This window comes from Chrysemys picta, chromosome 2 (genome assembly GCF_011386835.1).
Source record: "Chrysemys picta bellii isolate R12L10 chromosome 2, ASM1138683v2, whole genome shotgun sequence".
Lineage (NCBI taxonomy): Eukaryota > Metazoa > Chordata > Testudines > Emydidae > Chrysemys > Chrysemys picta.
The window spans coordinates 21,628,520-21,655,229 of record NC_088792.1 but is presented as its reverse complement, the minus strand read 5'-3'; the positions used below and the strand labels follow the sequence as shown (position 1 = coordinate 21,655,229).

Here is a 26,710-nt window from a genome sequence, read left to right as displayed (position 1 = left end):
GCTAGGTCCATCTCCATGGTTGTGATGATGCGATGAGCATCATGGCTCCATTTGTCAAGCTTCCTGAAAGAGGTACAGTCCACTGTTGAGGATGTTTCTTTTGAGGGCACAAAGTTCTTTGCTTGCAAGACTGATGCCTCCCTTCACACCCTGAAGGACTCCAGCGCTACCATCCGGTCACTGGGTATCTATTTACTTGGACAAAAATGATGATTTAATCCCCAATCCCAGTATAGACTACATGCATCTCAGTACCAACCTCAACATTACTACGAGCCACAAAGAAAGAAAGGGAAATTCCCTAAACACAAACCACCTGGTCCACAATCTTTGTCCCAGCCCTCTCTGTTTAAGCACCATTTTTGACAGGCAGGTTGAGGTGCCATTAGACCACTCCTCTTGACCAACACAGCCAACTATCGTTCCAGACCCATTTTGCCATGATTGGCAGCATTCCGCAGTACCTGAGAGTGCATAATATCAGACCAATGAGTCCTCAGGATTGTTCAAACTGGGTACTCCATTCATTTTACTTCCCTACCCACTCTACATCCCCCTTCCCTGTTCCTCTTCAGGGCCCTTTGTCACATAATTTTACTATGACAAGATGTAGAGCATCACCTACAGTTAGGAGCCATAGAACCAGTACCTAAACATCTACGAGTTAAGGGGTTCTACTCTTATTATTTGCTAACACCCCAAAAAGAAGGGAGGTTGGAGACCCATATTTGACCTCCGACTTCTCAACAAGTTTGTGAAGGCTCAAAAATTCAAGATGGTCACCTTATCAACTATCATTCCAACTTTGGAACAGGGAGACTTGTTTTCGGCCCTTGACCTTTAGGACGTCTATTTTCATATCTCAGTCCTACTGGCTCATGGATGATTTGTCAGATTCACTCTGGGACATGACCACTACCAATACAGAGTGCTCCCCTTTGGGCTATCATCAGTTCTCCGAGAGTATTTTCCAAGTAGTAGCCACTTACTTACGTTCCCAAGGGATAATGGTCTACCCCTACCTGGATGATTATTTCCTCAGAGCCCGATCTCTCAGAAAGGCTCACCAAGTCATCGAAGCGACGATGAACTTGTTTACAGAACTGAGTCTACAGATCAACATCCAGAAGTCAACCCTCCCCCCCAGTGTATTCATGGGGCCAACCTCCACTCGTTACAGGCCAAAGTCCTCTTGCGTCCACACAGGTTCCTATCCTTAATCACACTCGTAGACACCTTTCAAAGTAGCCTTTAGATACTAACCGGGCTTTGCCTCCAACTCTCGGGGCATACTGCAGTGGACACGGCGGTGATACTGCATGCCAGGCTTCACTTGCAATGCCGCCAAATGTGGTTGAACTTGGTTTACCGACCAAACAAGGACAGGCTGGATAAATCTCTATCACCACCTACCGGAATCAAAAACTCCCTAGACTGGAGGAAGGACCCAGCCAACATTTGTAAGGGGATCCCCTTCTCGCAGACACTACTGTCATTGCTCCTCACCACCAACGCATCATTCATAGAGTGAGTCATACATCTAAACGGCCTCACAACACAAGGCAAATGGTCGCCCATGGAGATATCCCTTCACATCAATCTCCTTGAGCTAAGAGTGATCAGGAATGCCTGCGCCCATTTCTTCCTGTTGATCACAGGATCACACACAAAGATCCTAATAGACAACATAGCCTGTATGTACTACATCAATTGACAAGGGGGAGCCAGGTCACCCTCTCTATGTGTAGAAGTGATGAGGCTATGGAATTGGTGCATCTCCCACAATGTTACACTTGTCTGCGGCTTACCTCCTGGGTGCACAAAACTTGATAGCAGACAATCTTAAGTCGCAAATTCCCACAAGTGGGAGATGCACCCGACAGTACTTCACGACCTATTCAGACGATGGTGGACACCGTTCACAGACCTGTTTGCCACTCACCAGAACCAGAAATGTCCACACTACTGCTCCAGGGTGGGGATAGGATAACACTCCTTGGGCAATGCTTTCCTCTTCCCTGGGACAGGGACCTTCTCTATGTCTTTTCCCCATTTTCCCTAGTGTTGAAGGTCCTGCTGAAGATAAACAGGGATGGAGCTCCCTGATTGCTCCTAATTTCCTGAGACAGACCTGGTACCGTCACAGCTTGTGATGTGCCTGCCAATCCTTTCCCGGCCATTCCACACCTCTCGCAGGACAGAAGATGTACCCTACATCCCATGTTGGGGATTCTCCGCCTCAGGGCATGGCTTCTGTTTGGTTCCAACACCTAGAAAGCTCCTGTTCAAGAGTGGTACAAGAGGTTCTATTACACAGTAGAAAGTCCTCGATGCAATGTACTTACCTGCAAAAATGGTTCAGGTTTCAGATTTGGTGAATGTCCCAACAAATCTCCCCAACATGTGCAACTCTTCCACAGATCCTAGATTATGCTTTGACCCTAAAAAGGTCGGGCCTATCGCTAAGTTCTCGTAGGGTTCACCTGGCAGCTATAACAGCTTTCCACCAACCTGTAGGAGGGGTACTAAGTTCTGTCACACCAAACCACCTACGAGGTTCCTCAAGGTTTTAGTAAATCTCTTGCCTCAACTTCGACTCCCTACTCCCTCGTGGGATCTAAACGTGGTACTGAAAGGACTGAGTAGGCCTCCCTTTGAACCCGTGGCCACCTGTTCACTGCTGTACCTATCAATGAAAACTCCCTTCTTGATAACAATTACCTCGGCCAGGAAAATAGGAGAGATTGTGACTCTGATGGTACATTCCTCTTACATGGTATTTTTTCTGGACAAGTTTATGCTCAGACCCCATCCAAAATTCATCCCTAAGGTAACCTCCCCATTTCACATGAATCAATTGATTCACCTTCCAATCTTCTACGCCAAGCCGCACCAAGACAACAGGGAAGCTATATTTTATATACACTAGATGTCAGGAGAACTCTGACCTTCTACCTGGACAGGACAACAGCCTTCAGGAAGTCCCCTAGGCTTTTCCTCTCCATTGTGGAAAGATCCAAGGGCTCAGCAGTATTAGCCCAAGAGCTCTCCAAGTGGGTCTCGAATTGCGTCAGACAGTGCTATCAAGTTTGCAACTTGACCCTTCCAGGCTCTGTTCGTGCACAGTCCACAAGGTCCATCTCCTCATCCGTCACCTTCTTCAAGAATGTCCCTATCTCAGAGATCTGTTGAGCAGCGACATGGGTGTCAGTCCACACTTATGCAGAACACTATATGATCACTGGGGACAATGCCTCTGATGCCCTCTTCGCCTCAATAGTTCAGTTACTCCCCTTGTGCAGTAACAATGGTTCTTCGAGATATGTCTCTGTATGGGTGCTCCACAACCCGCCCTCCTTCCCTCTACTTCGGAGTTCTTGTCTGACTGTGCGGTAGGGAAGAAACTGAGGAGGGTTAGCCCATGCATGCTGGCTAGCCTCGTGGTGCTGCACGAGGAGAGAGGACTCATGTGCGGGCCTAATAGACACTCCTACCAAAGTTCTCTGATCAGCAGCGCAGGGAGGCAAGCACATCTACAGTGGAGCACCCATAGGGGGACACATCTTGAGGAACCATCATTACTGCACAAGGTGAGTAACTTCTTATGGTAAGAAATATATTGTTTCTCCTCATATAATCAGCTGTCAGACTGAAAATGCTACTGAGAGCAAGCCATTGTTGGTTAGAAGGGCTCAGTCAATGTCTTATCTGTTTTGTTAGAACACTAGCTTAGTTTCATGTTAAAATATAAATCAGTGGTTCGCAGCCTATTTACCATTGTGGGCCACATATGGAGCTCTCTCTGTTATGTGGGCTGTATCCACATAATATATATACTACCTGAATGGCCCTGAGGATTGCACATGGGCCGCAGCTATGCGCTGATTGGGCCACAGTCCGCAGGCCTCGGGTTGAGAACCACTAATATAAACATTTGAAATGTATGGAAAAATCATTTTTGCTTTGTACAATGATACTTATGGGATCATGAAAATCATTGTAAAATAAGTTTGCCTTTTACAGCAACTGATGTAGGAATTAAGTTCCATATGACTGTTCAGTAAAAGCTCTTATGTTTCATTGCAAATAAAACAGTAACCATATAACAACATTGTGTAGTAAATACAAGTAAGTATACTGAAAATATCTTACAGAAGACTTCTGGTAATAATTATAATGTTGAAACGTCATCTAAAATGTTAATTTTTCATTTTTGAAATTACCACTGTGAGAGTAGGTATGTTTGAAAGACTGAGTTATGTTTCTATCATACAGTAGTTCACATTTGAAGTGTGTATATTTAGTGTACCCATTGCTGTGGTGTGTTGGCACTAGTAAAATTGAGAATAAAATCTAAAAACCCATTTCAAAAGACTGAGCTTTTTTCCATAGCTCCCCACTTTAAACATCACTATGATGTTCATGCCATCACTCTTCTTTTGTTGTAGGAAGACTTAATCCTGTGTTCAGCACATGGGTATGGACTAGATGACCTCCTGAGGTCCTTTCCAGCCCTACTTTTCTATGTCACTATAAAGGTGGTAAGATCTGAGCTCAATCTGTTACTTAAGGAATGGCATTTCAAATATGAGTGTGCCATAAAGATTCTTGTCCCTGGAAGCCTCACTCTCTGGATCATTGCTCTCATGGAACACTTCAAAGAAAAACCCAGTATTCTGCAGGAAATGGGGTTAGTCATTCAGCAGGTGACACTTACCTTAGAATCAGTATTGTGCTGGTGTTCAGGAAGCTGCTTGAGCACTAGGCTATTGGGTTGAAATATACAAAGGCATTTAAGCATGTAAAGATGCAGGTAAGTACATATTCAGATGTATAAAAGTGCCCGAATTAAGTGTCTAACACTCATTGCTTAGGCCCCAAACACCTTTGTAAATATGGCCCTTGGAAACGTATTAATAAATTTTAAAGAACTATCTTTATAGCTTAAAAATCCCTGGTCACTCTTCACAAGAAAGGATACTGTAGAAAAATACAGTTTTAGTTATTGCAGCCTGTCTTCAAAACTTTCCAACAGTTTCAATTAGGTAAGGCAGTATTAAATTTTAAGCCAAAAGTCATTGAGGTTGCTGCCTTTCAGTGATGGTTTATATGAATCTTATGTATATGTCAGATCTTAATTTATATATAAATATAAAAGATTATACATGCTCTGTATTTACCTGTATAAAGCCTACCTAGTTGAAAGGCAGTATAGCGACATCAGGAATTTTAATAAGTATTATTTAAAGAGTCTTCAGTTTTGAAAAGTAATGTAAATATTTTCTTCTTATTTGTTTCAGGTTTGTGGAATCTTGCTTCCCTTTTTTCCAATCTTTGTTTATTTGTGTTGATGCCCTTTGCCTTCTTCTTTCTGGAATCAGAAGGATTTGCTGGCTTAAAAAAGGTAGGTAAATATATTATTTGTAGAATTATTAATGCATAAATACCAAGTCCCAAAGCCGTAATTACAATAGTATCACGCAAATCACGATTTTTCGTTTAGAGTGTGACTGCAAATGACAGCATACAGTAGCAAAATAATTCATTGGCTTCTGTACAGCTTGGACCACTGTTATGGGCTAGTTTCCTTGAACATGTTTTATTGTAGTAACCTAATTACATACTTTACTGAATTTCTTAGGCCTAGTGTGCACTAAACGGTTAGATCAAGCCAGCTACGTTGCTCAGGGGTGTGAAGAATCCACACCCTTGAGTGACATAGTTAAGCTGACCTAACCCCAGTGTAGACAGCACTAGGTTGATGGATTCTTCTCAGGGAGGTGGATTACCTGCACCATTGGGAGAATCCCTCCCATCAGCATAGTTAGTATCTACACTGAAGCACCACAGCTGTAGAGTTTCAAGTGTAGAGAAGCCCTTATAACTTTGGTGGCACATCTGTATATGCTCCTTATTTGCTGTTTGATGTAATTATTAAATTATTTAATAAAAATGTGCTCAGTGTTGTACAAGACATAGTATACAGATCAAGGACTGCCCTGAAGAGGTTAAGATATAAGCAGTGTACATAGAAGTGGAGAAAACTTCCAGGATTCTTGATGTTACAATGCAACAGCACCTGTACCATAGTTAAGCTAGTGTTAGAGTTGAGTTTTAGCAGGAGCTTTAAATCTTTATATTGTACAAATCTCATTGCAATGGGAAAAGACTATACACAAAATATAAACTTTGAGCTCTCTTTGAATTTTCATAGTCACTTGGTGAAAAATGAATCCATACAGAGAATAAGTCTAAACATCGCCCCTTTTTGTAACTTCTTACTTCACTGTCTTTCTTTGTACCCCTTTTGAAAGAAATCTAAATCACTCTAGGACCTGTCCCATGTCTATATTGTTGTACCTTGTGCTGATTCCTAGAATATCAGTTATACATATATAGTGTTTGCCTGTAGAGTATTTTATAACTCTTCAGCCATAATGGAAAACATGTGTGCCAATGTGAACCTGCTCAATTTTAATTTGATGACAAATCTACTGTAGCATGAACACCATAACTCACATCCAGCAAGGGTGATGGGGAGAAAGAAAGACGTTTTCCTTTGCTTCTCCTAAATGTTGTTTAAATTCTCATGCAGTTTAGTAAGACCATGAACCCCAGCCTTGAAGACAACTATGAAAGAGCTTCTGAACTCTCCCCTCACCCTGTCTTTATAAATAAGCTAGCAGGAAGCTTATGCAAGGTCAATGCAGGTACAGATCCCGAGTATTCACTACACTATACTGCTATTCAGAGTGACTAAAGTACTTTGCATTATTCCATCTCTCACCACTATAAATCACACTCCTCTTCCAGAGCCAGAAATAGAATCCACGATTGGTGATCACCAGTATTCTGTTTTAACTAGTGAATAGTAGTGTGTTATGTGTCCCTCTGTGCCTAATCCATAAAACAGTGGTTCTCAGCCTTTCCAGACTACTGTACCCCTTTCAGGAGTCTTTGTCTTGCATAGCACAAGTTTCACCTCACTTTAAAAACTACTTGCTTACAAAATCAGACATAAAAATACAAAAATGTCACAGCACATTATTACTGAAAAAATGCTTACTTTCTCATTTTTACCATATGATTATAAAATAAATAAATTGGAATATAAATATTGTACTTACATTTCAGTGCGATACTTGAGCCTGTTTTTCACTTGTGAGCCTTTGTCTGAAGCCCAAGCCCTGCCGCTCAGGGCTGAAGCATGTAGCTTAGCTTTGTAGTGCTCCTTGTGGCATGGGGCCTTGGGCAGTTGCCCTGCTCACCAGCCCCAATGCTGGCCCTGCACTTGCAACCCTCCTAACCTTCCCCCAGGGGTCACAACCCGCAGGTTGAGAAACACCGATCTAAATAAATAAATATTTAGAACTTTCAGGAACACATCTAGGCTATTCATGGCATTTGCTGACAAAGTGGAAGGCAGACCTTTTTCCACTCAGAGGTTGTGTAAGTGAGTCTTTAACTTCATAAGGTCTTATTAGCTAGCCAAGAAAGATCTGCCTACTTGTATTGGATCTCCTTCTGCGAGGCTCCAAGTTGCCCTACTGCCTGTTTGGGTAGCATTCCCGTATCTGATATATGTAGAACATCAACTTGGAGCTGAGTCCACACATTTACCTCTCACTATTCTCTAGTGTGGGCTTCCAGATCAGATGCCAACTTTGCTAAGGTTGTCCTATAATCACTATTCAAGTAGGAGTCCTCTTGCCTGCCTCCAAGCAATTAGACAACTGCCTATGAGTCACCAAGAGCAGAATCTCTGTGGACAACACATCTCAAAAAATGGTTACTTACTTTAAAGTAACTACTATTCTTTGGGATGTGTTGTCCACACAGATTCCATGATCATCCTCCTTATTGGAGTCCTGCTCCTGTGCGATTCTGGATTGGTGAAGGAATTGAGTGGTGGGCCTGCACCACCATTTACTCCCTCAGCTCTGGAAGAGCTTCCAGAGAGCAGTGCCTCAATGGACACTGCAAATCAAAAATAATACAGTCTCATGCACATGGAGTGCATGCGTACCAAGAATGGAATCTGTGCTGACAACACATTTTGAAGAACAACAGTTACTGTAAGGTTAGTAGCCTCTTGGGATGAGACCATAAGCATTTGCATGGACTAAAACTTTGTAAATGTGTGCTGTTAGGGTATTCCTGACACAACAGGAAGTGTCCGCAGTTCTGCTCCTTCCTGAATCACAGCCTGGGCCCAATCGCGGACACGTTCCTTCTTCCCTGGAAAGACAACCTCCTTTACGCATTTCCACTCGTCCACAAGGCACTATTCAAGGTTCGGAGGGACGAAGCTTCGGTAATATTGATAGCTGCGGCCTGGCTCTGTCAGCACTGGTACACGTCTCTTCTGTCAGTGGAAACTCCAATCACTCTACCACTGCTCCTGGACCTGATAACTCAGGACCATGGCTGTCTTCAGCCCCCCAACCTCAAATACCTCCACCTCACAGCTTAGAAGCTCCATAGCTAAACCCAATGGTTGCTTGCTCTGATCCAGTTAGGGAAGTCCTCCTTGGCAGTAGGAAACCGTCTACTGGGACCACCAAATGGGAGAGAGTCACAATTCGGTCATTGCAGAAACATACATCTCCTACGCACTCGACAATACCTTTTATCTTGGACTACCTTCTGCACCTGAAGCAGCAAGGGCTTTCTATGTCATCAATAAAAGTCTACTTGGCTGCCATTTCCGCCTTTCACCCAGGCGTGCCAGCCTGGTCGGTCTTCGCCAGTCCAATAGTTGGATGCTTTCTTAAAGGACTTGACAGGCTATATTCTCAAGTATAATAATCGATCCCAGCCTGGGACCTTAACCTTGTTCTTTTCAGACTAATGGGGGCTCCCTTTTGAACCACTTGCAACATGCTCTTTGCTCTTTCGCTCATGGAAAGTAGAGTTTCTGGTGGCAATAATATCTGCGAGGAGGGTGTCCGAGCTTAAGGCCCTAACATCTGAGCCTCCTTACACAGTCTTCTATAAGGACAAGGTTCAGCTTTGGCCACACCCAGCCTTCCTCCCGAAGGTTGTTTCCCAGTTTCATGTTAATCAGGCCATTGTTTCTTCCAGCCTCTCATCCTAAGACACACGCAAACAAAAACTTCACTCTTTGGATGTTCGCCGGGTGTTAGTCTTCTATATCGAATGGACGAAGGCATTTCAGAAATCTACCCAACTATTTGGTGCAGCAGCAGACAGAATGAAGGGGCTCCCAGTCTCTTCTCAAAGAATTTCATCATGGATTACATTATGTATCCAGACATGCTGGATACATGAAAATACCTTCCCCTTCCCCCCCCCCTGCTGACAGTGCACTCTGTGAGAGCGCAGGCAGCATCAGCGGCGTTCCTGGCCCAGGTTCCGACCCAGGAAATTTGCAGGGCTGTGACTTCCTCAATCCACACTTTTACCTTGCACTACGCAATCACCCAGCAGGCTAGAGATGATGCTGCCTTCGGCAGAGCAGTGCTCCAATTAACAAGTCCATGAGCTCTGACTCCGCCTCCGACTCCGCCTCCTGCTTGGGAGTCACCCAACTGGAATCAACATGAGAAAGCATTCGAAGAAGAAAAAACGGTCACCTACCTTTCTTAACGGTTGTTGTTTTGAGATGTGTTGCTCATGTCCATTCCAGGACCCACCTACTTACCCCTCTGTTCGAGCAGTGCTGGCAAGAAGGAACTGAAGTGGCTGTGGGTTGGCAGGGCCCTATATACGGCACCATGGAGGTGCGACTCCAGGGGGTACCTGAGCTGACCTGACTGGTACTGGTAGGGGGAAAACCTTCTGGCTACTGTGCATGCGGCACGCGCACACACCTAATTGGAATCGACATGAGCAACACATCTCGAAGAACAACAGTTACGAAAGGTAGGTAACTGTTTTTTATTTGCCCAACTATAGAGTAGTACAGCACTAAATTAATTTTATCCCCATTTAGTTAACTTTGAACTGTTTGCCTTGTTGGGCTCAGTTCTGTGATTTTGTACAGGTATGTTAGCCTTTAACACATGTCTATAAAAGCCCACTTGTCTCTGTACGTGCTTTTGTGCTGAAATTTGGATTTTGATGTGTGTGTTTTAACACTGAGGGTTTTCCCTTGGCCAGAGTTACGTTGGAAGTTGTGGCATAGCACGTAGCTAGCAGGTTTGTTGGCACTATTCGTATCATGCATAACTTTCCTATTTAATGATTTTGATACAGAAATATTACAACCTTTTTTCAGTTTAAATCAGATTAATCCAGATTGTTTTTTTTTTTTTAAACCACCCACTAATTTACTGTGGTTTTCCCCCCTTAGTTGCTAGTATACCTTCTAAATTGCACATGGCCCCTCTTATAGACTCCTATTGATTCCCCTGGGCAACAGTTTAAAAAAACCAAAACAAAACAGCCATTTGCGTATTGCGCAGAGATGGAGATACGGAAATTAACTACTCACCATGGACGGATGCAGTGCATGTACTCAAAATCAAACTAAACATTATTCTCTGCCTAGTTTTTAATTAAACCACTATGTTAATTCAAACAGGACATTTTAGGCCTAAGGGGGTTGACTATGTCCTTTTTTAAAGGTCTTAAATGGCCTTTCTTCTCTTCCTTACTACAGTGTGGTTCCATTTTATTGCAGTTGTAGCCTTCTCTATGTTCTTCTTTATTTTACTGTAGCTCTAGACAGTAGGAAAATAATTGTAAAAAGCTAGCAATACTAGAATGTATATTGGTTTTCAATAAAAAAAAGAACTTACACCATTTGTCAGGCTACTTTGCGGTATGTCTCATGATGGCCAGTGCGAATGCCAGAATGTTACACTATTTAGCTACACAAGTTGCATGAATTTGACAGTGTTTATAATATTTGAGCAGGTGACTAAAACAACATTCTTTCTTATATTTGTTTAAATTCTCTCCCCTTTCTTCTGAAGAAGTTGCCTACTCTGATGGAAGACTGTGCTTATAGATATCTTTTGTTGAGACTCTGCTCACTCTGTGTTGTTTATCACTGTTTATCTGTCATGCTAGAACACTTGTGTAGAGTAGAGTAGTTGCTGTCAGTCATGTCTCCTCAACTCCTCCCTTCATCTGCCTCCCCAAAAGAGACATGAAATATCTGAATCTGTCTTAGAATGTGTATCTACAGTTCACAGTAGTAAAGCTTCCAGGTGTGCCAGCAGACTATGAACTGAGTGTATGTACATACTGATGTTTGAAGTGGGTGTGCATTTTGAGGAGTAGATAGCCGCTCTAACTTGATCTTTATACTATGGCTTATTTTGATTTCACTTCAACTTATTTGAGTTTCATTTGTGAAGTTAAAGACAAAGATGTTAGGAGTAATTTACTTGTAAGAAATTCTAAATGGTGTACTTTTTGTTTGTCACAGTGACAAACTGATATTTAGGTATTGCAGAATCATAATTGTAGACTTTTTAAAGTCTTTATGGTGTACTTTACCTTAATACCAATCTTTGTACTTGAAGTTATGGCATAAAGTTTAACATGAGCGACAGCAACATCCTGACCAATTATCCAAATTATCCAGACATCCCAAAATGTTCATAACACAGCACACAGAGTCTGTGGATTAAGAGGTTAACTCCTAGAACATCAAAAGAAGTGCTTGATAATAAAAGCAAATAGTACAAAAATTTGAGGTAACTTCCTTGCTTAATTAATTAGGTAGACCAGGTGGAAGCGAAGAGGCCAGTGCTGGTGCTCGGAATGTCTATAAAGCTGAGCAACATGACAGCACAATAGAGGAGGAACAAAGATTTTTTTAATATACTTCTATCCTGTGTCACAGTTTGAAATTGTCCTGGTTTATGTCCCTTTTGGCAAACTTACATAAAAGTGACCCTGTACTGTATTTTATGACCAGATGACTTTTTTCCCCCCAGTGGCTAATTTGTATCAGGCCCCCATCTTAAAGAGACAGAGAAATGAGTAGGAAGTCCAAGCCAGTTTGTCTCAGTGAGCTTTCATTGCATTCTTTCATTATTTTTGCTCGTTTTTGCCACTGATCATCCATAAATTGTTGGAAATGAGTGATTAAGGAAGTGCTGCTTAGTGTTAGTGGCACATACACATTCTTGGTATGGCTTTTTTTTTTTTTTTTTTTTTTTTGTGGGTGAGAGGAAATCGTGTACTGCACAAACAAAAAGGAAAACTCCTGCTGGGAACCTTTCAAGGAAATTTAACTTGCATAATGTTTTGATCTTGGTGTTTATTACAGAAAATAGAGTAATATTTCACCAGCTATTGTCATGTGTCAGCTAGTGCCCCATCCCCTCTTTAAATAATATCTCCCCCCAAAGCCTCAATGAGGCTTATTTTAATAAGAATGCATCTAAAAAATGCAGCAGTTTATTCTTGCACTGAAGATAGGTGAGACAGACCATTGTCCAAAACATTTTGCTACAACAGCAGCACTTTATGTAAGTGCCTGCTAGAATTTCTGTAGTACTGTAAAGCCCTATTTGTGCTAGCTATGTAATTTGGTTCTTTTTGAAACATTAACAAAAATTTGATATATAGATTCCAGTCCAGATGTAAATTTTAAAAGGAACATAGTCCTCTTGTCATTACTGTTAATGGGCAGGAAGAGTTTTAAGAGCACAAATTTTAAAATGCTTGAAACACAAAGCCAAAAATAGGGACCTATATTTTGCATTTTAGGTATTTTAAAATTAAACTCAGAAAATCAAATATAGATTAACAAATCTAATTTAATCACTTTTTTAATTTGCCCCCTCCTTCCAAAAAGCAGTCCACTGCAACTTGTTCAGAAGGTGTAATATGCAACTAACATGTTTTTCCTATTACTCATTAAAAGCAAGGACCCTTTTCTAAGTTATGTTAATTTGTGTATTAACATTAAATTTGGCATCCGAAGAAGTGGGTTGTAGCCCACGAAAGCTTATGCTCTAATAAATTTGTTAGTCTCTAAGGTGCCACAAGTACTCCTGTTCTTTCATCAAAATAAAGTGATTTATCAGTCTGAGGCTATTAATCTCTGCTGCTTACATTTTGCAGTCCATAGGTTGCTTTATTGGAGATCTCAGCCAAACCAAACCACAAAATAACAACTTTGGAGAAGAGTGTCAGCCTTACCTTTCAACTTTATTATCTTTTTTTTTTTTTAATGGGAGAGGGAATGGGAATCTGTTTTAGTCACACCCTTAGTTATTTTTAAAACAGAGGAATGCTCCAAGTTTTTGCTTTATGTACCAGTAGGATTCACTGGATTAATTATATAGAGTGTAGGAGTACTGTAAAGCTATTTGTTATGTTCTTTAGCGCTTTCCTTGAGGCTTCCATAATTGCAGCTGATGGATTTCATTTGAAGTATTTAGTCATCTTTAAAATCAGTTAAATTTTCACAGTTAAAATATTACCGCAGGTCAGACAACAAAAAACATTATAGGGAAAATGGTCACTTCTACTATAATTTTGCTACAGCTAAAACTAGAAACAATAACACTGAAAGTAAGTTTAACTCTAATACGAGAACACCCTTAAATAAAATCTATTTGATATTCATTTTACTAGACTTTTGTACTCTATTTTCCAGAAAAATTATTTGAGTTGGAAGAAGGGTCTTGAACTTTATTTGGAAGCAGCATTTTGTTTCACATTTTATGTCTGCTTTAACCTCTGACTGCGGTACCCACAGGCCACTGTGAATAATGGCTTACCAAATAGCTGTGAGGTGCACTGTTAGGAGTGTGTGTTTATTTGGCATTTAAGCTCATATTTATTTGGCTATAAAATCATTCAGCATGAACTAAATCTTTAGTACTCTGATCTCAGTGAAATGTTTACTGGTATGTAACTGAATTATTTTACATTATATTACAACCCATTTACTCATTCCATTAGTAGTACCAGAGACAAAAGTTGTTTAATCAGTCACATCAAAGGCAGCTTTTTGTTTTTTAGGGGGGTATTTTTGACATGAGCTAACATCTTAAGTTCAGATATCAGGTCAATTTTTAAAAAAAAAAACCCTAAGTCATTAAAATCACACTGCTTAAAATTTTTTATTAGTTTTTGGTTAGGAAGAGGATCTTGATTATTCTGGGGTTCTGATTTGGTAAGGAGATTCTAGTAGCTTAATCAGTTTTTTCTATTAAAATAAGAGCATACTTAAAACTAATAGTTGTTAGACAAACACGTAACCGGTACATTTGAAGATAAACACAATGTGGATAGTTAAGGGCTGTGTTTAAGTATAGATCTTGCAATAAGCATGGTGCCATGCTTTGGCTTTGAATACACACATTGCTTCCATTGAAGTCACTGATAATAGTGCATGCACATTTGAAACCAGAATGTGGCTTACAATTCATAGCGTGGAGCTCATTTGACCCCTCCAATATTTAAGCATAACAAGATCTTATGAGGTAGGAGGAAGTGGAAGATGAGACGTTTCAACATACATTAATACCTGTAGGTATATTTAATTTATAGTTATATTTAAACTTCTGAGTCACATAAATCTTAATTTGTGAATAGTTCCACAAAATATTCTAGAAATTATCTTCAGGATGTCTTTTAAATTTAATACATTTCTTCTCTTTGCAGCCCTCCTTGCAAACTTTAAATTTTTCCACATTTATCTCAGAGGGAGCATGGAAGGCAAGCCCTTTCTCTTCTTGTGTTTAAAATAAACAAAAAAATCAAGAAAAATATAAATGGGTAATGTAGTAGTACCAGAGATCTTTTCTTATTTAGTAACAAACTCTATTGGTAACCATTATGTATATAAGTAGTAGAGGGTGTTGTCTACCCTGTCGTCCTGCCGTTTTTGAATGGCTCCAGCTGGCACACTCTGCCTTCTGTCTGTCTGTCTGTCTGTCTTAGTAGCTAACTGAACCTGAAATGGCTAGATAGAGCTCAAAGATGGATGTGGTCATGAATGTTGAAGGGTAAATATTTTATATTACAGTATCTGGACTCTTACTTGAGACCTCCCAATACATATAAATTACATGAGGTCCTTGTCTAGAAGAGTCTAAAATTTAGAATCATGATCCTGTAGGTCTTACACATGTGAGTAACATGCCTAAGTTTCTGCAGGTTCAAGACCTAATTTAATATGTGAGTTAAAAGGATAAAATAAGCATGAATTAGAGGTGGGGTTATAGAGTCAGAAATGAAATTATGGGGTTACTGAGCAAAAGTATGTAGTTAGCATGTTTGAACATTTTCTTTTGTAGTTATAAATAAATGTCCTATAAAATGTCTTGGTTGACTCACATGTGGGCATCATGGTAGACGTGTGTCAGGACAGGTTTCAACATAAGGAGACTGATAGTTTGATGAACCTGTGTTGCAATTTTTTGTGCTGAGATGGTTGGGGAAAATGAACAAATGGTTATAGCGTTTGACATTGCTTGTGGTTCAGAGTGTAATGTGATAAAAGACTAATTGTTGCCTGGTTGCTTTCATGAATAAGGAACGGCTTTCTTAATTAGGACCTAGATAAGCAAACAGAGTAATAGACTATAGATTTAAGGCCTCTGTCCTGAAAGTTACTCTGCATGGATGTACCAGTGTGGAACTCCACTTCAGTTGGGTTCCTTGGGGAAACAAAAATTCTCCCCAGGCAGAATAACTTGCAGGATCAGGTCTATAGCTAGCCATAAGCAGGTTAAAATTTGTTTGTTTTGTTTCTGGGGAGAGGTGGCAAACTGGTATTGCATAGTTAGAAAACCAAGATATGACAGGCTGGTCTTATGTTCCATAAAACTAACTTTCTTCATTAGAGAAAGAGGATGGGAAATACAATGGCTAATTGAAGGAAATATTTACAAAGAAAACTCCCTAAATGTCCTCATGCTTTTTACTTAAAAACATACATAAAATTATAATATAGTTGGATATCTTCTAACCTTCTACCAGTGTCCCTGCTGGGAGCCTCTGTTTGATTTGCTCTTGCACATAGGTAGATGGGAACCATTTATAAAACTAGAGTGTTTTGGGATCTATTCCTATATCTTTAACTATTTTCTAGTGCAGCATGCCAGGGATGGTAATCTCTGAGCTTTCACACTACTCACCAGCTATATCTTTTACAACCTGAACACCTGAAATTTTACAAACATCTGCTACATACAATGTGCTCATATGTAATGTGTTGAAAAACATGAACTTGCTTTTCAGGTTTTGTTGAATTCCAAAATATTAACTTTCTCAGTAATCTCACAAACCTAGCCAAAATGCCTATTTATGAATCCATTTTTTCTTCTTCCCACCTCCAGTGTTGATTTCCAGCATAGACTTAATGTCCCCTTTACCTTTATTGGAGTTTTCTTTATTTGTATGCTTCTGTAAGTTAGGGTCTAATACTAAGAATAAATTAACAATAAACATTAAAATGACAGGTGTGTTGTTCAACATTGTTAGTGGACTTTCTATATATTTAGTTTTCCTCTGTTGCTTGTGCAGTAAAGCAACTGTCTTAGCAGTAACAGCATCTCATGGAACTTGGGTTCTACTCTAGTTGACTGTGCCCTCATAACTTTTTTTTTAATGTATCACAGTATTTCAGATGGACTATGGCACCTTTTTAGATTAACAATAGAAGTGACTTGTTTTTGAGCATCAGTAATCTAATTGTAAATACTTTTGGTCTGAGGTAGAGCATTCTGAATGTCCTCTACATTCTCCTGTGTTTTTTGCTAACGAAAGACACATGTCTTAAAGTCTCAGGAGTAGTATTTGCTATGTGTTCCACACATGTCAGAATCAACATTAATTCATATAGTTTTAGTTTAAACCAAGAATCTTGCTTCACTTGGTAGCTAACTTGCTTTTTATATAAAATACCAAGCATTGCTAAGTAATCTAAATAATTCCTTATTACTTTTATAATAAAGTAACTAGTTTTTAAAATGTAGTTTATTTAAATAAGGAATATTATGTTTAGCCCACAAGCCTATGTGAAAGTATTTAAATGGAAATCTGGGTTTACAGCTGTCTCCTTTGGCATAGCTTGCTGTTTGTTACTTTTCCTCAGTGTTGAGGGGGAGAATACAGAAACATTCAGATTTTGTGGTTTTCTACAAGCTTTCTACTCATTTTATTTTAAAGAAACTCAACCCAAAATGTTAAACTTGCATGTCATCTTTTTTGTAAGCAGAAGTTGCCATTTACCTCAAATGAATGTGATTGTACTGCTTTTCATCCAAGTATCTCAAATTGCTTTTGTAGTGACATGTAAAAGGGATTTTTTAATTGTGTGAACATGATTTCATAATAAAAGGACATAACTAAGAGAAATATATAAAATATTAGATTCTAACTCTGAACATTTCAGGATGTCTTTCACTAAGATCCATAGTCCTCAAAGTTTTGTATTTGGGCTTTTCCCCTAACAGCTGTCTTATCTGTATCTGCCTGGTTATAACAAAACTTTCCTGTTCTGGATTTACCGTTTCACGTTATACACAGTATATGGAAAGGCAACCAGCTGCAACAATAAGGTGGTTATGTTGCATCTGACTGTTGTAGGCTGTAACGTCCTACATTTTGGTTCTTTTATATTTTCTCTTAACTTCCTATCAGTCTCTTAAGTAGGTGGCATATCCTTATAGTTTTACAAGCATTAAACAAGTTGACATTCTCATTTCCTTCTGAAATACATATTCACATTTTAAAGATGTGGAAACTGACACAAAGATTAAGGCTATGGCTACACTAGAGAGCTTGCACTGATGCAAGTTCTCTAGTATAGCTGCTCTAAGCCGATGGGAGAGAGCTCTCCCATTGACTTAATTAATCCATCTGCAACGAGTGGTGGCAGCTCTATAAGCAGGAGAAGCTCTCCCACCGACATAGCACTGTCCACACTGGCGCTTAGGTCAGTATAACTGTGTCGCTCAGGGGGGTGGCTTATTCACACCCCTTTGCAACATAAGTTATACCAACCTAAGTGGTAGTGTATCCAGTGTTGTTGTAGCCCTGTTGGTTCCAGGATGTTTGAGAGACAAGGTGGGTGAGGTAATATCCTCTATTGGACCAACTTTTGTTGGTGAAATAGACAAGCTTTTGAGCTACACAGAGCTCTTCATCCTCTGTGTAGCTCAAAATAGAAGTTGGTCCAATAAAAGATATAACATCACCCACCTTGTCTCATAAAGATTAAGCTACGTTTCCCAAGGCCACACAGCAGTTCATTGGTAGAGTAGAATCAGATTCCTAGACTCAGTGCTGTGTACTAATAACTAGATAACACTTCTGACTCAGCAATGATAAAACATTATACCAGTTTTTTATTTTTTAATTAGACTGTGGTAAATATGTGATGTGCTTTCAAAATGCAGAGGCGGACAGTCCCTGCACTGTTTCAATCAAAGTAGTTTTAATCAAAAGACAAAGGGAGGGGGAAAGAGATGTGATCAGATTAGTGAGGTCAGTGATTGGCATGTCGTGGGTTCCATGTTTTTATTTTTTGAGTCATTTATTGCCTGTCTGCCCGCTTCATGATTATTTGTATTACCATAGGGTCTGAGCCCTAGTCATAGAACAGGATCCCAGAGAACAAAAAGACAGTTCCTACCCGAATCTAAGTGTAAGACAAGCGACAACAGATGGATACAGACAGACAGGAATACAAGGAAACAATTAGTCAATATTAGTCAGCATGATTGGAAGCAGCACAGTGTTAATATATGTCACATGGATCATAGATAAGGCTACGATTTAGTCACAGAGGTCATGGCAGTCATGGATTCCGTGACTTTACTGGACCTCCGTGACTTGTAGGGCTTCAGGAGGCGGAGGCGGGACTGTGTGCCCCTGCACTGCAACTGGGGCTGGAACCAGGAGGACCCTGCAGTTTCCGCTGGGGCCATGTGCCCCAGCCGCATGGTGTCCCGGGCTTGGGGGGTGCAGGGCTGCACCAGGGGCCGTGTGCCCCGGTCCTACGGTCCTGGTCTTGGTGGGGGCTGCAGCCGGAGCCATGCAACCCAGACCTGCAGCATCCCAGGCTTGGAGGAGTGGGGGTTGCAGCCGGGGCCGTGCCACCCAGCCCCACGGCATTCAGGGCTTGGCGGGCTCTGCAGCTGGGGCCGCCTTCCAGCAGGGGCTGCAGCCGGGCCATGCGACGCAGCCCCACAGCGCAGCTGTCACCCCCTGCCACAGCAGGAAGCGGCAGAAGCCTGTCTGGATGATCACTGGGACTTAACCCACTATTACTTTGTTAGGAAAGTTACATGGTAAGAGCAGCAGGGGGCAAGGCGAGGCAGCAAAGCCCCCTTCCCTTCATAAAATACCTAAGATTGCCCCTATGCTGCTTTTACAAGCACCTTCCCCTCCAACGCTCCTCTCCCAACAGCTGGCAAAATGTCCCCGCAGCATCCCGGGCTTGGAGCAGGGGCTGCAGCCAGCACCCCATGCCCCAGCGCTGTGGCTTCCACTGGGGGATGCAGCCGGGGGCCGTGCGCCCCAACCTTGCTGTCCCGGGCTTGGCGGGGCCTGCAGCAGGGCTGCGTACCTCTGTCCCACAGCTGTGGACAGATCCAGAGCGGGGCTGTGTGCCCCGGGGGGGGGCCTGCTGCCTCTGGAGCCAGGGCTGTGCCCTCTGCCATGGTAGGGGGCTCGGCCTGTCTGTCCCTCCCCCTTACCTACCCTGCTCCCTGGTTATTTTTAGTAAAGTTACGGACAGGTCATGGGCTCTGTGAATTTTTGTTTATTGTCCATGACCTGTCCGTGACAAAATCTTAGTCTTAATCATAGTGTCCTGCTGGCTGTTTGTAGCTATTACCTAGAGCATTTATTATCTTACCCTAGTAAGAGTTTCTTTAATTGTGGGTTTGCTTTGTTCCCTTGGAAACTCAGATTTGCTGTCAATACCTGTTGTCCACAAATTTCAAAGAGAGTATACTTTACATCTTGGGGATGTAACTGATTTTCTTAGAATTCAAGTGTGCTTCCATTAAATTACACCATCATGATATTGTCTCATTCCAAAATGAATGCAAGAGTTCAGATTTAACTCTGCTTTAACTCTGTATGTTTGATTACCTGCAGCTATCATCTGACTAGGCACCAACATAACCACCTGATCCCAAAGGTTCGCAGTTGCAAATGTTAGGAAATGGTAATTTACTTGGTGAGAATCAAGCCATGTTTTGTACCAGAGATCCCTTGACAAATGAAAAGACTTGAAAGCATAACTTGAACATTCCAGGCTACGAACAAGTGTTTTCTTGTTGTCATTACTTGAGACTACAGTAACTATATTTATTGAATAATTTGCTGGTAGTGAAATTATTCTGTATATATGAAATTTAGGGTTGGTATTGAGTGTAAAATGTGCGTAAGCTACAAAATATACTGAACTTGCTAAACAGAATAATTAGATTTGAATCAAACTTTCCAGTGTACAGAGTGTGACTGGTGGTGCCTGGGGTAGCCCTCACTGAAAATGCCAAGGTCAGGGCAGGCTGCAAAAAGGAGATCAGATACTCCCAAGGCTGGTAGGTAACACTGAAGTTAAACTCCCCAACCAGTCACAAACTGTGCTTCTGACTCCCCCCCCACGGGTTATCAAGAAGCAAAAAAGAAATCACACAGCCCCCTTTATTGCATTCCAGTTCTCTGGCTCCCAATCAGCACCTAGGTCCAGTACAGTGAGAAGTTATTTAAAAACTCTGCTCACATATACAAAATGTCCTTCTGACTAGGTCAGTATATGTTTGGATCTTACCCAAAATACTATGCTGCCACCCAGTCCTTTAGTGTCTAAAACTAAAGTTTTGTTACAAAGCAAGAACAAGAAGAGAGATGTTAAATGGTAAAGCAGTCACATATATATACAAAGACTCCAAAGTCCATATATCAGGTTCCTAGCAGTATTGGTGAGTTTGCTGCCTTGAAAATCCCTCTGGAATACATCCACAGCTTGGATGGGTCATTCAGTCCTTTGCTCAGAGCTTCAGTTTGTAGCAAAGTTCCTTCAGAGGTAAGAAGCAGGATTGAAGGCAAAATGGAGAAGATGCAGCTGCCTTTTATAGTCTTTATAGCCATAGACATATGGCCTGAGCTTCCTTTGTTTCCAACACAAGCTGCCCAGCACATGGCTTGGAAGCCTTTTCTGTCCATAGGCATGCCCATGCATGCATTGCTGAGTCATAAGGTGTATCCTCTGCCTTCTCTCAATGGATCAGTCGTATAGCTGATGGTCCTTAAAGGGCCATCAAGCAGGCTAGACAGAGCTGACGCCCAAACTGTCTGGGGGGTGACATCTAGAAGCATAGCCCAAGTTTTGAAATACAGACGTACATACATATCTATAACTCATAATACAAAAGTGAGACAAACATATAAATGAGATTTTCATGTTTGGCAAATCATAACATTTTGCAGATATCTTACATGGCATATCTGGCATAACTCATTGCAATTTTACAATATTGGTATTCATAATATCCTAAAGTGTCCCCCAGATTCCATACAGCGTCACACGGAGATTTAAAATGTTTCTGGGGTGGGAAAAAGACACTTCGGGTAGATACTACTACTAAGTGATTAAATGTCTCTGACATTAAACTACTCTTTCATCTTCTATCTGGATCCTGCATTGGTAAGGAGACTTTGCTCTAATCACCTCAATGTCTGACTTCCAACTTCTGAAGATTATATAAGATTGTGGTGAAGCAAAATGTAGAATTTTAAGTAACATTGACTTTTTCGTATTTCTGAAACAGATTGAAAGGGTGTTACCCAAAGCTAAAACCACTGATTTTTTTTTTTTTTTTTGGCTCAACTACTCCGAGTAGTTAAGAGTTTCCTCTTGTAAGGTAATGACCTCGTAAGTAATATATCAGTATGCTAAATTTAATGTTTCCTTGCTACCTGGCGGTGAGTAGTATTTCTCCTTTGCTGTTAAAGGAAAGCACTCCTGCACTATATCTACATGCAGGCCAGAACAAAGATTCTTCAAAGTGCTTCTCCTGACCTGGTCATAAAATGTTTAAGTTGTTTCTTTCTCTACACTTTAATGAACCAAGCACAAGACATGTGACAGGTGCGAAAAATGCAAGTTGGAGTTAGTTCATGCCCTAAAATAACTAATACCTGCTTGTATTTTAGTCGTCTTTTTAGTGCCTCTATCTATCTTCTCCAGATGTCGGCATGTATATTTGTTGCAGTCTAAATGTCTTGCTGAACAAACCTTATCTTAATGTTCTGAGAGATCCTTTCTGTTAAATGAAAACAATGGGCTTGGATATTTATTTTAAATGTGACATGAATGTAGAAATGTTTCCCAGGCTTTCCTAATAGGTCAGGGCATAGTATATAAAGTAATGTTTACCTACCTTGCAAAAGGTCAAGACGTCGAAGCAGAATCATGTTTAAATATTCAGCACCATAGAAACATATTGGCTCATTGTTAGGACTTTGTGTGCAGTACATTGTAATTTTTACTTCATTGATACTTAACATTTTTCTGTACTACCATTGACCAGGTTAAAAAATTCAAGTTAATAGAAGCTGCATAATGGGGTATTTGGGGACTGGAATTTTGTTTGGGAAATAGACCATTTCATCCTATAATCTAATAACTGTTTAGTTGTCTAACTCCCATCACACAGTAATTTTCAGAAATAAATTATTTAGTAATCTAGCCAGTATAATCACTATGGCATGACGCCCATATTAGTGTTCCAGCAAAGAAATAAATGCCTTCCCCGTGCCTTCAATAATGTAGGAATATTTTTTGATCATACCAAAAAAAATCTCAGAATCTGTGCTTTTTAATTTTTCTCCCTTGTGCCTCTCTTTTATCTTCAACGTTTCTTCAGGCAAAACTGTTTATAGGGAAGAGTTGAACCATGAAAAGTTTTTTCTGCTTTATTTTTTGGGGGGGTTGAGGACAGAATATATTTTATCTGAGTTAAAACTTACAAAACTCCTGGAATAATATTTTCCTTATATTTATACACATTTTGTCCTTTGAAATCCTTTTGTGTGTAAACTAATTCTTCAGTTGTTTTTGGTTTAGAACTTGAATCAAAACTGGTGTAACAGGGCTCCTTCTCTGAATGACTGAAAGGAAGTGACCTTTTATCTACAATACATACTGATCTATTTTTTCTGAATGGTATAGAAAAACCCTGGCTCAATGTTATGCTACTGTTTGAAGGTTACATCAGTATGTTATCCTGACATCTGGTACATCTTTTTCTTCAGTGCATGTAAGAGTAGTGTTGATCAGAAGCTTCCCCGTTGGGGCCTTCCAGCTACTGCTTCTGACTCTTAATGGAAGATGAGCAGTCAGCAGGTTTCTTGTCTATATTATGACCTGCTGCTGATTAATGGTGGTGATAAAAGCTCCTTCTATGCTTTTCACTAATTTACAGACAGTATCTGCTCCAAATGTGTGTATATCTTAGACAACCCCACCCTCCAATCATGGCTGCCTTTATGCACTAAATTTACTAACTTAATGATAATGAGAGCGTGTGCAGTGTCATGTATTTTTACACTTATATGATCCACAGTAGAATTATACTTTGAATCACAGAAACTGAGTGCTTTGTATTCTTGCTTTCTTTCCTAGAAGATATCAAAAGGCCAAAACATTTCTAATGTATTTCAAGTAAATAATCAGTAATTAAAATGGTCTGTCACTTTCCATTTCCAGTAACCTGAAAAAAGTGCTTTACCCCTGTTCACATTTTGACTTTTTTCTAGAAGTATTAAATCTGCATTTTAAAAAATATATTTGTGACTGAGAGAAATCAATAAGAACTTTCCATATAAAAACATACACTCTTAATATGGAGAGAGAAAAGCTAGCCTCTAGGTATTAACTGTAAATACACTTAATATTAGGCATGTCTTAATGTGTTTCAATTGACATAATAGTAATCCTATTTAACACAAATTTATTGGGGGAGGAGAGATGGTTTCCTTGTTACTAATTATACTTTATGACTTTCTTGTCTGTAATGTCCATCATTCCTACAGGATTGTAAAGTTGGCTGCCAGTTATGCTTCAGCAGGATTTCCATCTGAAAAATTACTTTTTAGGCATGTTTGTTTCCTGCCTTTTTTCAAATTGTGGATATCTGGGTGTTTTTTCATGACAGATTGTTCAAATCCTTTTTGGCTAGTATTAACAGATGGGTCCAGGAAATCGGAATACAGAGAATGCAGATTGATTTGAAAATGCTGCCCATAATACAAACTAAAATTTATGTAAAAATGCTGATATATTTGTTGAAACTTCCGTTGCTGAAAGTGGCATTTCTGGAAAAATGAAACCGTGAAAACATAATCCCAGTGCTGGAGTGGTAAGGAAGGACAGGGATTAAACACCTCATGCATTTTTTTTTTCAAATTTGTAAATTTATTATTTTTAAAATGGTCAAAGTGTAAGTGTTAAATTTATGTGGGGCTGTACAAAACAGAAGATAAGGTCCCTTTGTCTGAGAATACAATCTAAAGCTCTCCTTTATAATCATACCTTGGAATCCTGAAATATTCTTTGTTTCTAGAATTTTTTTTTCCAGTTTACACAGAGTACTAGAATTAATACTGGGCCGTTGGTGAGTGCCAGGCTGCTGGTATTCACATCTTTTTAATTTTTTTAAGAAGCATTGAAGCATTAATTATGGCCTAAAGCACAGAGATAATTTGGAAACGGATATGCTGTGTGTGTGTGTGTTTGGGGTGGGGGGAGAGGGAGGAGGGAAATGTAGGTCAGATATTGAGCCTACAGCCTGAACCTTTTTGAAGTAAACATAACAGTAAAATAGGGAAAAAGGTGAAGCATACAGTATACATATGTCAATTTAATTTTTCCCAGTGTCCCTGGTAAGGAGTTTATCTTCCTTCTCAGTGCATATGATTTGTAATTCTGTGAGTTCCATTGGCTGTGCGGTGTTCCCTAGCCTCAATTACACCCTGTCTCCATAAAATATGCCCTTATGCATGTTTCAGACTGACTCACCTGATTCATTATGCATCCCTCATTTTCTACAAAGTTTAGATTACCCTTTTTTTTTTTAAAGCTTCTAGCTCTTATGGCTGCAAAGAGAGCCATTTGGAAATTCAGTTCTAGATGTTTGTCTAACTCTATAGACAGCCTGAAACCTACTTCTGAAAGTTGTGAATTGCCTGGGATGTTAATTCTGAAGCCTAATGACAAGTTAAAATCACCATTAATGTTTTCACTGTTTACGGTGCTAGCAGAAATCCTTTATTAACATGCACAACTGTTTTTGTTCTTGGAAGAAATGCAGTTAAAGGGAATGGACAAGTTGTTTGTGCCCCTAACTTAAAAACAAACAAACAACTGTTATAAGTAGTGGAGCTTGCAGGGGGAATCCTTTCTCTCCCCAAATTAACATCTAGGACCATTCTTTGAGACCTGAAGAGGAGAGAGAATTTAGCTGCTGCTAGGTCTTTCATATCTTGCTATACTGGAAGTGGAACAAGCCATTGGTAGGCTTCCTTGTTCCTGCTTCGGGCCACATTCCATACTTCATCTTTTGTGTAGAGCTCCCACTGACAACATATGAAGCTCTGCTGTGGAAAGAAGATAGCACATAATCTATATATTTTCTCTCTTCTGTTGCTGCCACCACCACTCAGTCAACTCTGGCTTTGTTTTATTGTCTCCTTAAATAGCACTGAAGTTGCTTCCCATCCTTGCAGCCTTTGTTGCTTACTTTGTTTTGTTGACAAACTTAAAAAAGCAGTAAATATTCTGACAGTTAGGTGTTTTCAGGGTTTTTTTTTTTTTTTTGCGGGGGGTTTAGGAAAGCAAAGCAGCAACACTTGTCTTCCTTCAGCTGGAGGATGGAATACTTCTGCTACTGAGTGACAACTATTTTTATAGGCTTTAAAGGGGACATCTCAAATTTGTTCTTGAGTCACTAAAGAAAAAACGAGTGAGTTATGTATTGAATTCACTTCAACAAAGTAAAAAATATAGATGTAATGAGACAACAAATAGTAGTGTTATCAGACAGCAACTTTTTATCCTGAAGGATGAAATCAGATTGGGTGAGTGTAAGTCTGCCTTTCATTTAAAGAATAGATCACCCAGATGTTCAACATAAGCCCCTTTAGGAATGTTTGATCTCTGAGAAACTCATTGTAATTATAATTACCATCTATGAATCCTGAAGGTAATATACTTAGTCTATAAATTCAACATAAATTCAGGGATAACCATTAAAAAAACCAAAACCCCAACCAACCAACCAACCCTAGTTTTTGTGCTAGCTATATAAGCCTTTACATTCTCTTTAGAGAGAGATCTAGTTAGGAAGTGGAGACATAACTGTAGTATACTATATATTATAGTATTGTTCAGAGATGAAAACTTGACCTGCTAGCTTAAGAACATGAAACCTACTACCCAAAGGTGAAAAATTCATGGCCCCTTTCAAGCCCTGCTGCATAGGATGGCCTGACCTTGACCCATTAACTTGCTGATGATGATGTCCAGGAACGTATGGCAAATGCTCCCTCATGTATGTGTGTTAGTGTGTGTGAGAGAGAAATGACTGCCAGAGCTAACGTTTTAAATCTGAACAGCACAATTTCTCTCCTTCCTCTTCATGCTTCTGATCTACAGTAGAACCTCAGAGTTATGAACATCTCAGGAATGGAGGTTGTTCGTAACTCTGAACAAAACGTTATGGGTGTTCTTTCAAAAGTTTACAACTGAACA

At 40.1% G+C, this 26,710-nt stretch overlaps 1 protein-coding gene across 6 annotated transcripts in view; it reads left to right on the top strand.

Annotated features, from left to right (window-relative positions):
• The window catches only part of LMBR1 (limb development membrane protein 1), a 138,317-nt gene that overhangs the window by 55,357 nt on the left and 56,250 nt on the right, over nucleotides 1–26,710 (top strand). For 5 of the 6 annotated variants that reach the window (XM_005297203.4, XM_042859093.2, XM_065582749.1 and 2 more), the window contains one exon: nucleotides 5,301–5,404. In XM_005297203.4, the coding sequence (XP_005297260.1) occupies nucleotides 5,301–5,404 (104 nt within the window). Of the gene's footprint in view, nucleotides 1–5,300; nucleotides 5,405–6,600; nucleotides 6,711–26,710 lie in introns of those variants that run through there. The other variant, XM_065582750.1, reaches the window with a different exon arrangement.